Source organism: Notothenia rossii (genome assembly GCF_949606895.1).
Source record: "Notothenia rossii genome assembly, chromosome: 1".
Classification (NCBI taxonomy): Eukaryota; Metazoa; Chordata; class Actinopteri; order Perciformes; family Nototheniidae; genus Notothenia; species Notothenia rossii.
Window position 1 is genome coordinate 79,779,746 of NC_136912.1, and position 15,483 is coordinate 79,795,228.

The following is a 15,483-nucleotide window of genomic DNA, read 5'->3' on the forward strand; positions in this document are numbered from 1 at the left end:
GGCGAGGAGAGAACAGAGGCCCCCTCTCCCTCTCTTGCTTTGTAGGGTGGAACAGAGGCTGAAACAATGCAGTGAAAATGAAGGATGAAATGGGTGCCAATTATACTGTCAGTCGCATTAAAGTTTAACTGGGTGGAGGCTTGGATGGACCCCCCTTTGAGGCACTGGCGGGTACAGCCGGTAGAGAGAGGGAGCGTGAGCGATGGAGGAGAAATTCTTTCTTTTGATTATGCTGAGGCATTCTGAGTCTCTCCGTCCCCAAGAGCAAAAGTAAGCCTTTGTTTTAGAGAGACAGTTAGGGCTTTGAAACCCCCAAATGTTACAGGGGTATATTAAGGAAATGGTCGCTTGTTTGGTAACACTAATGGTTACATTGCAAAGTGTGCTTTTGCTTATATATGTGTAGTAGTAGTAGTAGTAGTAGTAACAGTCATCCATGATACAATTTAAATGGTTTTGTAAAGATGCAGATGTTTATTTATGAGTGACCTTGGGGACATACGCATTGATAAAAACCGCACTGCAGTTTGAAACCTCATTATATTGTTGGGATTAATTATAAACAGTAAACAAATGAGACCATGGTTTAGACAATTGGTAGCCCCTGTCTTTTAATCTTGTTAGTTCTGCTGCTTCTTAAAATGAATAGAGCAATATCTCTGCACTTAATAGTCCACCAATGCTAAGTAAATCTTCTTCAGGCAAAGTTTTTTTTCTTGGGTCCTGCTGAACAGCATAACAACTTTTGGAAGTGACAGCACCCAGTCCTAGTTCTTTCAGTAGTCTTTCATTTTGCCACGATGAGATCCTGCAGAGGTCCCCAGACATCCATCCTAGAGGCATACGAACAATGCATTGACATACAATGCAGTAATGGGATTATTCCACAATATCAGTTTGGAAATCATTTAAATTACACCCATGTAAATGGGTAACCGGATATCCTTTTCCAGGTTGTAGGATTACCAATAATTTTGTGAAAACAGCTTAATTTCTTCTGCCGAACCGCATTTTAATTAGCAGAACTTGTCTGGCATGCTGTAAATATTAACCTGGCAGTTAATCCATCCTCCAAAGCTGCCATCAAACTTTCTTAAAGCAGCATACTAACACTAAACAGTTTCCCAACATCTTACATTAGAGGCATTAGGAACATTACAAATCTAAATGTATTTTTAAAAAAATGTCAAAAACCTGTATTAACATATATATAATAGTAAAGGTAGCATACAAGTCTGATTGTCACCATGTGATAATGCATGCAGTGTGTAATTGCTGCAAGACTTTTTACACATCCTACTGCTGTGTTTATTGTCATTTAAAGTTCACCTCTGCCAGTAGACAGGCAGACACCACAGAGCTGGGATCACAACACCAAGGCCTCGGGAATTATTATGATAATCAAAGACTATCAGGACCAAATGCTGCATTGGTGTCAGCTCCTCACATATAACCTTGATTTACAGATCATCCTCCATTTTTCTGCTGAAACAGTCACCAGCTATTTACTATCCCTAAACGACACCACCAGGAAGTGTAATTGAACAATTCAAAACCATGATCCTTATTGTTTTATCTGCTTTGAAGAAATCAAACATTTATAGGAATTTTACAGAATATGATGGAATGAAAGGTAAGTATACTGCATTGTCAAAGAGCTTCTTATATTTGAAAACTTCACATGTATGAACTTGAACTATGTTTAATATCTTGTGTTTGCCGTCACCCCATGCAGGCTTCTTCCCTGGAAGCTCCCAAGGCTGCGACGCCTTCCTTCGCCACAAGATGACTCTGATTTCTCCCTCCATCCTAAAGAAATACGGCATTCCCTTCGACAGGGTGAGTGACCGCTCGTCCATTTTATTACGTCACCATGAGAAGATAGGTTACCTTTGTTCTGACATAATATCTGTAATTGTTGGAAGTTTCTACTGTATATCCTCACCTCAGCCAGTATTGGTTGAATGACATGTCATAATGAAGAAAAGGCCCTTGCACACCTTTATTTGATATGGGTTGACACAGCATCACTCATAATGCAATGTTCTTCCCACCCTCTCCACAGCTAACTCAAGTGTCTAGCTAAACACTCCCGAAGTGGGGGTTGCAGAGGCATGACAGGGGGGGCGCGAGAGACCAGGAAGAAAAATAGTTATTAAAAAAAAAAAAAAGATTAAAAAAATCATAATTTGAAAAATTATTGATTCGAAAATAGTATGATGCAGTACAGTACTATTACGTCTGGGTCTCTGTGTTTGATTAAAGCTCGGCTCTGTGTGTGTGTGGAACCAGCCATTTTGTGTGCGAGCGAGAGAGAGAGAGCGCACCGGTACCGGAGATCGTAGTTGTTAGCTTCTGGTGCTAGCGAGCTGCGCTAACGGATATAAGGAGTTTTTTCAACAACAAAGTGGAGGAGAGTCCTCTCCTGTAAGACTGAGACGCTCAGTGAGCTAAAGGACTCTCAGTGTGTTTAGATAGTTAACTTTAGTCTAAGTTATCTCAGCTGGTCTCAAACGTTTTGGTCACCATTAATACAAACAATTATTTCCGAGGCACCCCCGGACCCCCCTATGTGAGGTCCACACAAGGGATGCCAGTGATTATTCGATTATTCGAATATTCGTTACAGTGTCCATAATCGAATATTATTTTTAAAAATCGATTTTATTTATATATATTTTAATTATTATTTATGTTTTCTTTTTTTTTTCTGGCTTAGTTTCAACCAAAATATAGACTAATGCTAATAATAGTAATAGTATTAATAATTGTAAATGGCCATTGGTCACACCACCAGTTTGTTTTACTGTAAACTTGGAGGAAGCCTGTGTGCAGATCAGACTGCTGCTGCAGCACGCTACACACCGACCCCGCCCCCGCCCCCCCTCTCCCTCACACGTGCGACTAAAGATGAACAAAGCGGCAGGTAAAAAGAGTTCCTCCTCGTGGAACTACTTCGAACTTACAAGTCCGAAGGAAGTTAAATGCAAGCTCTGCGAAAAGACGTTGGTCTATCACAGCTCAACCTCAACAATGCGTTCGCATTTGAGTGCGAAGCACGCCAAAGAGGTTACAGAGAAAGACGCAGCACTGCTGCGCATAGCGCATCTCCAAATCACACTGTGTATTTGCGTGGGGAGTGTTGCAGTAGAAAATTCCACTGTAGCAACCGGTACATTAATGGGAAACCCTAAATGTTTGAGCACCCTCTATGAAACGTCAAGCTACCCCACAGCACCCCAAAATAAATATCTGGCGCCGCCACTGAGCCTGACTCTTTGTGTTGGGGGGGCCCGACTTTTTTTTTTTCTCCAAAGGGGGGCCTGACAGAAAAGGTTTGAGAACCACTGCCCTAGACCTAGGTGGACTATAATATATCTATGTCAAGTGAATTTCATATATCATTGCTAACAACATTTACTTGGAATCCTCATGTTAACAATACATAGGATGTAACTTAAGTATTTCCCAACTGAATGAACCCATTCACTCTTAATCATTTTCACAGCTACACACACATATACTCAGTTGCATACAGGTGTTTCAAAAACATTGAAATCAAACAATCAACAAGCTTGAAATGTGTCATGTTCTCAAGAGGAAATTAAGTTGGGTATAACTTATTACTGGAACAAGAGAAAGGCTCTTTCTAGCAGTTCACCTGACTTACTGATTGGTCTCTAAACAGAAATGAAATGTGAGGGTCTTGCGTAAAAGGAGGTGAGCTTGTTTTTGAATGACTCATGACAACATTAGTTTGTTTAGTGGCTGAGCTTTACCGCAAACAACAGCTACTGCACTAATGATACACTGAGTAATGACTTGTGTCTGTCAAAGCAAATTGATTGGCATTATTTTAGTTTTTTCTTTTGTATAAATCTTCACAGTGCTGAAGTTAATGAAAGATTGCAGAAAAAACTGGCACATAGCAGGAATACAAAGTTCTTTCTTGTCAGAGGAGGGCCCCCCCACACCACATTTATATCTTCTTTCTTTCAAGACATCATTATCACAGTGAACGTGTTACTCGTTACACACCTACAGTATCTACCTTGATTCATGTGTAAAAATAAAACCAGCTTCTTGCTTTTTTGGAGAGAGCAAAATATATGTTTGATATCTGAACCACTGCCTTTAGTAGAGGAAGTTCGTCTCCCACTCTCAGCCTCTCCCCCTGTTTCTCCTCTCATGGCTGTCACCTTGCCTGGCTTGATGTGTCTCTTGAATGCCTGGATCCAGGCTTCACAAAGAAGTTGTGATTCAGAGCGAGACATATAGGGCTTATGTTTTGGGGCAACACATTAAAAAGGAATGTGCTTAACTTGTCGTCACATTCTCAGAATAACACTGAGCTCATGGGGAGACACTCAACCCTTGGAGCAGCAATCATGTAAGGCTGAATTAATTCTGCTCGCAAGTCAGAAAAGTTTAGAGAAAAGTTGTTTTCAGAGGAGTTGAACTTCCAAAACCTGAATGGCAGTTGTAGGGGAAGTGTGACTAATGAGTAGTAACAGAATATATTTTAGAAGTAAGCCAGGGAATACTTGAATTAGCAGATTTCCAAGTAATACATTTTTAGTCAAAAACAAACAGATAAGATAACATAAGATGAAGCTATCATCATTTTGGCACTCGCATACAAGACAATATTACTTTTGATTACAATTTCTTTAAAATAACATGTTCATTTTGAACAAAAACATTTTTCAAGATGTATTGTGTGTTTACATTTTTGTACATTATCTTTGCCACTTAGGAACACCTCTACACATTAAAAGAGAATTTCCAATACATATATCACAATATAATATATATATATAATATAATATGTGACAATTGTAACATGTATTAAGATGTGTAAAGGTATAATGTTTTTTTTCTCTCTTACCAAACAGATAACTCAGAATGAAGGGGAATTTATGGTCACCTTTCCTTATGGCTACCATGCTGGCTTTAACCACGGCTTCAACTGCGCAGAGTCTACAAACTTTGCCACCCTCCGCTGGGTGGATTACGGCAAAATGGCTACCCAGGTGAGTGAAGACTGGCTAACACATATTGTTTACAGTAGCAATAACCTGAGGTCAGTGTTACTGTGAAGGAGAACAGACTGTGTTTCGCTGTGTTAAATGTAGCTCTTCAGAGATTATGGAAAGTTATACATTTCCAGATATTTGAAATCTTCAAGTGAAACGACACATATGGAACCTGCCCCCTTAATCTCTACCATTATGGTTTCAGAAAAACAGACATCCTGCAGGCAAATGTAGACGATACAATTGAAGAGGTGTGACTCAGCAGAAACGTTTTCCTTTGGCTGTTTGGTTCTCTGAAGGAAAAATGTATTAGATCATATCAAAATATAAAAACAGCGTCTGGGTCTCTGCCTCACACCATCTGTTACCGACACTAACCGTACCCTCGCATCCTTCCACTGACGCAGGCTGCCTCTTTGCCTATGGGCTGCTGAGCATGAAATTGACAGGGCATGGGTTGGTTGAAGACGGGAGCCCTCAACCAATGTCCTCTGGAAGGACCTCCCCTCCATGTCTATTTTCCATACATCCCTCTTCATTTTCCCGTTCAGTTCCCCCTCTCTTTCCTAGATAGTGAGTGTTCACATACATGTGCCCCTTATCCCTCCTTTCTCTCTACTTGGCTGCTTGTCAGATTTATGAGGTGCCAGTTTTTACAGAACTACATCTCGCTCCCTTCTCCCTATTTCTCATTTTCGGCCTTCCTTCTTTACCCATGTGGCCACTTGTAATTTAAGAAGCAGCAGCCCAGGCTCCAGCAGTCTTCCCTTCACCCAGCTCAAGGGAGCATCCCTACCACACTTGTCTCAGTGTGATAAAGAAGAGTGGTTCACTCTGCACTGCTAATCCGAGTAGACGAATCGACAGCGCAGCACCACACACACTCAGAGGAATATGAAAGAGAACAGCTCGGCTCGAGACAGGCTCTTTCTGCCAGTCCACCTTTTTTTTCTTGGTCCTCCTCTCAGACATGTTTCACTCTCTCAGGGCGATATTGTAGCATAGTGGTTCACAGAGATTCTCCCGTAACCAGCGCTTCTTAAATTCAGTCCCAACAGCATTAGTGCTGTTCATCCTCGAGACCTTGAACACATTCAGGCTCCCTCACTCATGAATCGTTCTCGGGAAGTGAGCTCAATGTCTGCTCACTGGGTGTGTCGTCTGTCAATGAGGGCATATGACCTGTGGGATATTTACACTACCTGAGTTTTACTGAATGCCTTTACATAAAAACTGATAGCCATAAAAGTGATATTGTTTGTTATTTTCTATTTGTGCTCCCCTGTAAGTGCTGGTTAGCTAAAAGCCATTTCAGCAACTCACAGCAACTATAGTCTTTAAGGGCCAACTTTTTTTTTTTTCAGTAGGATGAACACATTAAGGCCCAGATACACTGGCCCGAAATCGGCAGTAAATGGGAGTCGGGCCAAACATGAGCATGGGCAAGCCCTATTCGGAGTGGTGTGCGCCGCACCGTCGGGTCTTTTCTGCCGGAACACCACCGGAAGTCGGACAAAGGGATAACATTGATTGGCTGTTCAACTAGCGAATCAGTGCATGAGAAGCGTTAACGGAAGTGAGGGAGGTAAACAAATGATTTAAAATGGAAGATGGAACACACACGGACAGCTATTTCACCTCATCGGTTTATAGAGCTCCTGTTCGTTCATGTTTTCAATGGACGAGAGTGAAAATGGAAAGAAAAACGCTATTTGTTGTTTGTTTATATCACGGAGTCTGTTCTTCTTCTCTGTCTTCCGGTTGTTCTGGTTGTTGCCTCTTTTGAATGATGAATACACACTACCGCCGCCTGCTGGTAAGGAGAGTTATTGCCACTCACGCATGCGCAGTTCATACTTGCTCGGCTCGGATTTGCGGTGTGTTCCAGTGCGCGAAGTCAGCAAATACGCAGGAGAGTCCGGCGACGCAAAAGTCGATGTCGGCGTCGGCGACTTCTCAGGTGACTGGCCGGTGTATCTGGGCCTTAAAGATTAAGCCTGATATCTCACAGATCATATGCCATTTTTGACGAACCCAGTGAAGAGACATTGAGCCTGCTATCTTACTCTGACTGATTCATGAGTGAGTGATCCTGAATGGGACTCAATGTGTTTATCTGGGACATACTGTACAAATGCTGTGGGGGCTGAATTGAGCAATTTCATTTAATTTCAAACCTTTATTTAACCAGATTGATCCCATTGAGATCATAGATCTCTTTTTCAAGGGAGACCTGCAATGTACCGTACCGTTTGAAAGAAGAAAAAACACCAACCTTTCATCCCACAGGAAAGGATGATTTTTAAAGAAATAAAACACCTCCTTCGTCAGTGCCAAATACTTGGTGTTTTGCAAGCAGTAGCTTGTTACTACGTGTTTTAGCATTTTCCGAAATGCTGTAATTTAAACTTGACTCTACTTCTAAATAGCAAATATAGGTTAACTTTTAATAATGCTCTCGTATGCAGAGACTTAAAAACATTGCAAAGCGTTTTCAGTGAGCTAGTAGGCAGTCATTTCCACCGATTTAATTTGAGTACAGCTTGCCTGTGCCAGCCACTCGCTTGGCAACTATGAAGTCACTCATTCTCTCTTATTCTTCTTAACTGTCTGAAGCTCCAACAGTCATCTGTTAACTGGTTTGGCTGTCTCCCTCCCTCTCTTGCCCTCACTGCCAGCACCAAACAGGACATTGAATGATGGGGCTCTGGATCAAATTTGTCACTGTCTGGGGGCTGCCAGCACACGGCACAGAAAAGAAAAGAGTGAGCTTGGGCATGTTTCATGTCTCAGTCTCCTTAAATACAATGTACCCAACTGCTGACCCATCTGTCTGACTTACCAAGCGAACACACACCTGCGGTCAAAGCAGGCATACTGTCAGCAGTCCTTGCGTGCTGTGTGTGCACCGACTTATACTTCTATTATTTCAGACTTCGCAATCTCGATTAACCTTCTCTCCAACCTTCCTGAATATGCATTAGGTAGTAGCCATTTCATTTTCTTTTCTAAGTAATTCAGGGGTTCAATTTCTCACTGAGATTGCTTCAAACGGACATGGTTACTTCAATTGACTCAGGTTATACCCAATCACAACATAATGTACCAAGCATCATTACAATGTATATCTGTGTAACGTCACATTCACAAAAGATACCTGGGAGATAAATCCCTAGTTTATTTTTGACAAACACTCAGGAGTTTATCCTACTTTGATCAACTCTTTAAGTGTCATCCAGTGCTTCTAATACTTGTCAGGTAAACAGTTAAACTAATTTGTGAGGCATAAACAGGAAATAACACATATGGAGGCGTGTGGCGTAGTGGGTTGTCGGATCAGTGGGTTGCCGTAGGTGTTGGGATTAAGGGGTCACAGGTTCAAACCCCACTGCAGTCAGCATGTATTGTGTCCCTGAGACACCTCACCCCAAATTGCTCCTGTGGGGATTGCCCACAGTATTGAGTATGTAAGTCACTTTGGATAAAAGCAAGTAACATGTAATGTAATGTAATATCAAGAAGGAAGCCACTGCAATAATAGCCAGGATGAGTTGCATGCTGTACTTTCAGTTTCCTGGCAGGTTTGTTAGAAAATAGCTTCCCATGAACACACTGAAGATGGCAAAAAGAAGCTAGCAGATTTTCCCTGAAAATAGTTATGTCTGCTGCACCATTATGTTGCTGAATGTAACCAGCTTCTGTGTTCCGGGTCTGCAGTACTCTCAATGAAAGCCGCTCTCCATTCGTTTGGTGCTCAGTCACACTTTGCTGCCGTTCCCCCCCGGCTGTCGGAGAGAGAGGAGCAGAAATCATCCTCCCAGTTCCAAGACTAAATCACATCACTTTTTCATCTTGATAGTGAATTGAAGAGGACTCACTCCGTCTTATTTTATATTGGTTTGCAGACTTGTCTTATCTTAGCGAACCAAGACTTGCTGTAATTGGACATACTGAATTTCTATTGAACCTTACCTTATGTGCACCCTAACAAAATGCAAGTTATGTGGTAGGCTTAATCTAGATTAAGTAGATAACACTACATGGAGCCAAGGGCAAGTTGTATCCACAGAAAAATCCTCAAATGTTTAATATTTTCCCAACAAACTAACCATGAAAAGATGTCGAAATGCCACTTTAGTTTAACACAAATTATTTAACAACTGTTCTAAATTCCCCACAACATCCCCAATGATAACCATTCTACCATGCGGTGCCATTAGAGGGCAGCCATATTGTGAGAGTGTTCTTGCCACAAGTGAGATTAGTGGGCATTGTTTCATCGCAGTAGAAATATTGCTGACATTGACAACAGAAAACCTCCTTGTCAATGCACCTGCCATAAAGGGTTGTCTAAAAACTTGAAAGACAGACAGGTTTTTATTTACATTCTTAAGATCATCTTTCTGGTTATTTTTGTCCTAATCAGCCATTGTGTGATTAAAGCATGAAGAATTTGGGATAATCAAATGTTCTCAGCCACTGTGGTTTGGGTCAGTCAGGTCAGACTAAAACCTTGTATTGTTATTAGTACTTGGCACATCAATGTGTCCACTGATCCATAGAGATTCCCCAGGCTCGAGGTTTTCTATGGCTCCAACAATTTAGCTTCATTAGGAGCCCAAGTATACTTCAGGGCTCATTGACTGCCTGCCTCGGGGCGAGTTTTTGTTTTCCCAGATCTTATGCATCTCCAATTCTGTTTTCCTCCCCTAATTAAGATTTTATATGGTAATAAAGTGTGACTCGTCCTGGCCCTTGAGGATTGCAACAGTCTCCATAACATCGTTTAATAGTTTCATAAAAATAAAATGAGCCTTTTTATAAATGAAAATGACACATTTTGCCTGGTACAATCAGTCTAATAGCCATGTCTTGTTTTTCGTTTATAGTTTCCTGGCATGTAGCTGTTTCCGCTAAAGGTTTCATGACGGTAGCAATCAGCTGTATCCATGCTCACTTGCCCCCCCCTCTGCCCTCCCTTTCTTCGCTCCAACACCCTCCACCCAACACCATATCTAAATGTTTCCGTCTGTCAAGTGGTGTCTAGATGAGATGTAGGCAGGATATTGTTTTGCTGTGGAGGGTGAGCCGCTGTGTTTCCAGTAATTGAACATAAGGCTCTCAGTGCAGCTCCTGAAATAATAGGGCCAGAATGTAATGGAGCAAGCGAGGCAAAAAAGAAAATATTCCTTTTTTGTTTCATCTCCCTGTTTTTGTTCCCTTCATTCCCAAACTTTCTGCTGTACCTGCTACTATATCCAGCGCTTTGGTTTCATGTTACAGCTCCTTCCCTCTCTAGTCAGCACAATGATTCATTGACCCGTCATTTGAAGGTGTGTGGAGGCACCTTGAGGTGTGAGCGGTTATGGGTAGCAGCTATCGGTTACCTCTGAACTATCTGCACATTTACCATCTATACACTTCCATATCTAGCAAAGTCTTATTACCTGCCATCTTTTAATCACTACCATATTTTAGCTTGATGCAATATACAAGCCCACGAGACACCAATTATTGGCCTCTCGCCCTTTCACTTATTGCCTCACAGAGATGTAGATTAAGGTGCTGTATCATCCAAACCTTTTCAGCGCAGTTCATATCTTTCAACATAAATTGCCCTATTTCGCTTTAATGCTCTAAATTGGACCAAATAGATCACTACAAACCAAGAGCAAGTTGTTGCTTCTATTGTACATTTGTGAAAAAACACCTTTAACAAAGATAATAATCTGTACTGACAGCAGAAATTGGGCTAGGCTTGGATTAGCTAACAATGTGACTGGCTCTATTCACTTGTTCAAACATACAGCGCTTCTCTCACTCCACATTTAAAAAATAATAATAAAATATTAAAGACACATTCTTGGGGAAGTTCATTACAAACGTGTTATTCATATGAATCTTATCATAGTTTCTATATAAAAGATTTCTAAAACTCAATATAAATACACAAAAATTAAATAACTACCGTAATTTTCGGACTATAAGCCGCGCCTTTTTTCCCATTTTTCGACGCTGCGGCTTATATAACGGTGTGGCTAATCTATGGATTTTTACAGCTAACGGCCACTAGGGGACCTCCTAAATCTATGGATTTTACAGGTTACAGTCCACCACCTTTAACTCTATGGGCTCTATGGCCGGTCCGCGGACCCCCAACTTTAAGCGGCGGGCTCCAGCAGGAAAAGCTGGAGGCCGGAAAAGAGTGAGACAGGTAGCGCGCAAAAGTAAAAGTGGAACCGAGAGTGGTACGAGAGACAGAACGAGAGCAAGACAGACAGACATTACGAGAGCGAGACAGTTTGTCCCCGTACCACTGGTTGAAAACCACTGCTGTAGATCACTGCCGGTACGTGCGCTGGGAGCGCACCGTCTAAGTTTGAAAGTTGAAAAGTTTGTGTGTCTGAAACGCTATGTGATACAGTACAGTTTACACAGCACATGTTCTGTAGCTACTATTGCACTAAATGGTAACACTTGAATACGTTATGCAAATATGCAACTTGTTTGTGGAAATGTTAATAAATGGGAGCTTCCTCAAACAGCCATCTCTTTCCCGACAATCCCCTCTGTGCACCAACCCTTACATATGGTAATTAAACATTAAAACACCTGCGGCTTATAGTCCAGTGCGGCTTATACAGGACTGTCTCAGAAAATTAGAATATTGTGATAAAGTTCTTTATTTTCTGTAATGCAATTAAAAAAACAAAAATGTCATACATTCTGGATTCATTACAAATCAACTGAAATATTGCAAGCCTTTTATTATTTTAATATTGCTGATTATGGCATACAGCTTAAGAAAACTCAAATATCCTATCTCTAAATATTAGAATATCATGAAAAAGTATACTAGTAGGGTGTTCAACGAATCACTTGAATCGTCTAATTAACTCGAAACACCTGCAAGGGTTTCCTGAGCCTTGAAAAACACTTGGTTCAGTAAACTAAATCACAAGTATGGGGAAGACTGCTGATCTGACTGCTGTCCAGAGGACCGTCATTGACACCCTCCATCAGGAGGGTAAGACACAAAAAGAAATTTCTCAAAGAGCAAGCTGTTCACAGAGTGCAGTTTCAAAGCACATCCACAAAAAGTCTGTTGGAAGGGGGAAATGTGGCAGGAAACGCTGCACAACCAAGAGAGATGACCGCAGCCTTAACAGCATTGTGAAGAAGAGTCGCTTCCAGAATTTGGGGGAGCTTCAAAGACAGTGGACTGAAGCTGGAGTCCAGGTATCAAAAGTCACTGTTCACAGACGTGTCCGGGAAATGGGCTACAATAGCCGTATTCCCATGGTCAAGCCACTTCTGAACTCAAGACAACGGAAGAGGCGTCTGACTTGGGCTAAGGAAAAGAAGCACTGGACAGTTGCACAGTGGTCCAAAGTCCTCTTTTCAGACGAAAGCAAGTTTTGTATTTCATTTGGAAGTCAAGGCGCCAGAGTCTGGAGAAAGGCTGGAGAGGAGCAAAATCCAAGTTGCTTGAAATCCAGTGTGAAGTTCCCACAGTCAGCGATGGTTTGGGGAGCCATGTCAGCTGCTGGTGTTGGTCCACTGTGTTTCATCAAGCCCAGAGTAAATGCAGCTGTGTACCAAGAGATTTTAGAGCACTACATGCTTCCGTCTGCTGAAAAGCTCTATGGAGATGAGGAATTCATTTTCCAGCATGATCTGGCACCTGCCCACAGTGCCAAAACCACCAGTAACTGGTGTACTGACCATGGCATTACTGTCCTCGATTGGCCTGCAAATTCCCCTGACCTGAACCCCATAGAGAATATGTGGGGTATTGTGAAGAAGAAGCTGAAAGACACCAGACCCAACAATGCTAAGGAGCTAAAGGCCGCTATTGAAGCATCCTGGGCATCCATAACACCTCAGCAATGCCACAGGCTGATTGCCTCCATGCCACGCCGCATTGATGCAGTAATCCGTGCAAAAGGATTCCCAACCAAGTACTGAGTGCATTAATGGACATTTTCAAATGTTTGATTGTGTTTTGCTGTTATAAATCTTTTTTTTTTACTTGGTCTGAGGAACTATTCTAATTTTTTGAGATAGGATTTTTGAGTTTTCTTAAGCTGTATGCCATAATCAGCAATATTAAAATAATAAAAGGCTTGCAATATTTCAGTTGATTTGTAATGAATCCAGAATGTATGACATTTTTGTTTTTTTAATTGCATTACAGAAAATAAAGAACTTTATCACAATATTCTAATTTTCTGAGACAGTCCTGTATATGTACACATCACATAAGGTGCGCCTTATAGTCCAAAAATTACGGTAATCTTCTTGTACTCCTCTATATGTAGACAAACAGCAGAAACCTACCACTGTGAAGAGGATGACATGGAGTTTTCTTCATGTGTTGCCTACAACTTATAATCTTAACATACATTCATCTTTTCCTTCTCTGCTTTTTTCTCTAGTGTACCTGTCGTAAAGACATGGTGAAGATCTCCATGGACGTGTTTGTACGCTGCCTGCAGCCGGACCGCTACGAGCTGTGGAAGCAGGGCAAAGACATCACAGTGTTGGACCATCTGAAGGCCACTGGGCTCAGCTGCCCTGAACTAGAGCGCTGGAGGGAGCAGCGTGTCAGCCACAGAGCAAATCTCCTGCGAAGGTGAGAGGGCAAACTGCATAAATTATCCAAATGGTGAGGTTTTGATACACATTTTCACACAGATATGAATATACAAATCAGCACATTAGCTCTCCTCTCAATTGATTAATTGGTTCTATGTTGAATTGACAAAGGATCTAACAGGATATCACTCTGTCTGTTGTGTTTGATACCGAACTCTGATGCTGATAAGGCACCGGAGAACGGCTGTCCTAATTCCCCCGACATGGTTTTAGAACCTACCCCCCAAAATCTACACGCAAGACCACCGCAGTCTGTTTAGAGAGGCAACTCTCAGCGTGGCTTAAAACACCAGCTGCCGTTGTATAACGGCCTGTCCACACGGCGGCGTGCGTTGAAGCTTCAGCACTTCTGCCCATTCACTTTGAATGGGGTGACGTCACGCTTCGCCGAACTGCATTGTGGGAGCGTCGCTACGCTTTGCTTGCGTTGCTCGCTTCAAAAGTTGAGCAATGTTCAACTTTTGAAGCTTCAGACACGCCCACCGGCAAGCCTCAACGCACGCCGCCGTGTGGATGCTGAATAATTTACCAAAGGACCTCCAACACATTGCATGTCCGACCGCCGGATATCAACAGAAATATACAAGCCGGTTTCTTTGGTTTTTCACCAAAATACAGGATTACAGGATACAAATCATAAAATACAAAGTTTATATGGGACACAAGGACAAACCCAAAAGCCAAAAGCCCCCCTTTTCTCTTCACACATAATCTCTTATCCCCTTCCCCCCTCCTCCCTCTTCATCAGGTGGTTTCCCTTTTACTGTCTTTAGGTAAGAGGGAGGTTACATAGTTCAGCTTTTACTATTGAACAATTTTAAATTTTAAATATAAATTAAACAAAATAAATTATATTCAATTTGAACAAAAATTAATAAAACAATCCATATGAAGGCAGAATACTTGGACAATGTAATATATGGAATTAAACTTATTTTTCCTCAATCAAAAACAGGAAAACAAAATGTCTTACATTTTGTAAAGTAATAAACGTATGAGCTACTATCACTGAGTTCTGATGGTGTTGGAGCTGAAAACAGAATGGAGGAACACAGTTCACTCTCGTCCTGTGCACAATGTTCTTAAGCCATCTTGCCGGGATCGTAACTGTCCTCAAGGTGTAAAAACCACAACGCCTTCTTTCTTAGCAATTGGTTTAGAGACGTACGCTTTGCCCAACATTAGGTCTGAAGCGTGTTCCAAGTCTGGTTTCAGATGTCTGGTGACAGACCTCTGAGAAATACTTACTTTCCATCAAACCAATCTAAAGCCAATTATAAATGTAAGTGAAATGATAAACTTCATAGAGGCAGGACTTGCAGGTGAGGTCTGTCACGGCCACTTAAACAGCAGATCTGTCAACAAATTCATTTAAACATGTATTGGTCTTTTGGTCACCTCAGGGCCATGCAGAAGATGAAGCAGCTTCGTCGTTTGAAGCTGGAGGATGTCAAGGTGCTGGCAGAGGAAGGCATTGAGCTGAATGCAGCGGAGTACCAGCTTCAGGTGGAGGAGCGCGAGGCCCAGAGGAGACTGGACCGAGAGGAGCGGCTAGCCAAAGAGGCCATGATGACGCTGGAGGCAATGGAGCGTGAGGAGCAGGAGGCTGCTAAGGCCGCAGCTAGAGCAGCAAAGAATGCAGATATAGAAGGTGAGACGATGTTAGCAGTAAGAAATGCAGTTTGTTTGTTTTTGTTAACAGAATAAAAAAAGAAAGGTGAGAGGTTTTCACCAGAATATGGGGCTAGATTAATATTGACATAAACAAAACCCACATAGTTGCTTTATT

At 41.8% G+C, this 15,483-nt stretch overlaps 1 protein-coding gene across 1 annotated transcript in view; it reads left to right on the forward strand.

Moving 5' to 3' along the window:
- Window positions 1-15,483, forward strand: part of kdm4b (lysine (K)-specific demethylase 4B) — a 57,732-nt gene that overhangs the window by 26,134 nt on the left and 16,115 nt on the right. The window contains exons 7-10 of the mRNA XM_079644165.1: window positions 1,736-1,839; window positions 4,896-5,033; window positions 13,475-13,671; window positions 15,098-15,345. Coding sequence (XP_079500291.1) covers window positions 1,736-1,839; window positions 4,896-5,033; window positions 13,475-13,671; window positions 15,098-15,345 — 687 coding nt within the window. The remainder of the gene's footprint in view (window positions 1-1,735; window positions 1,840-4,895; window positions 5,034-13,474; window positions 13,672-15,097; window positions 15,346-15,483) is intronic.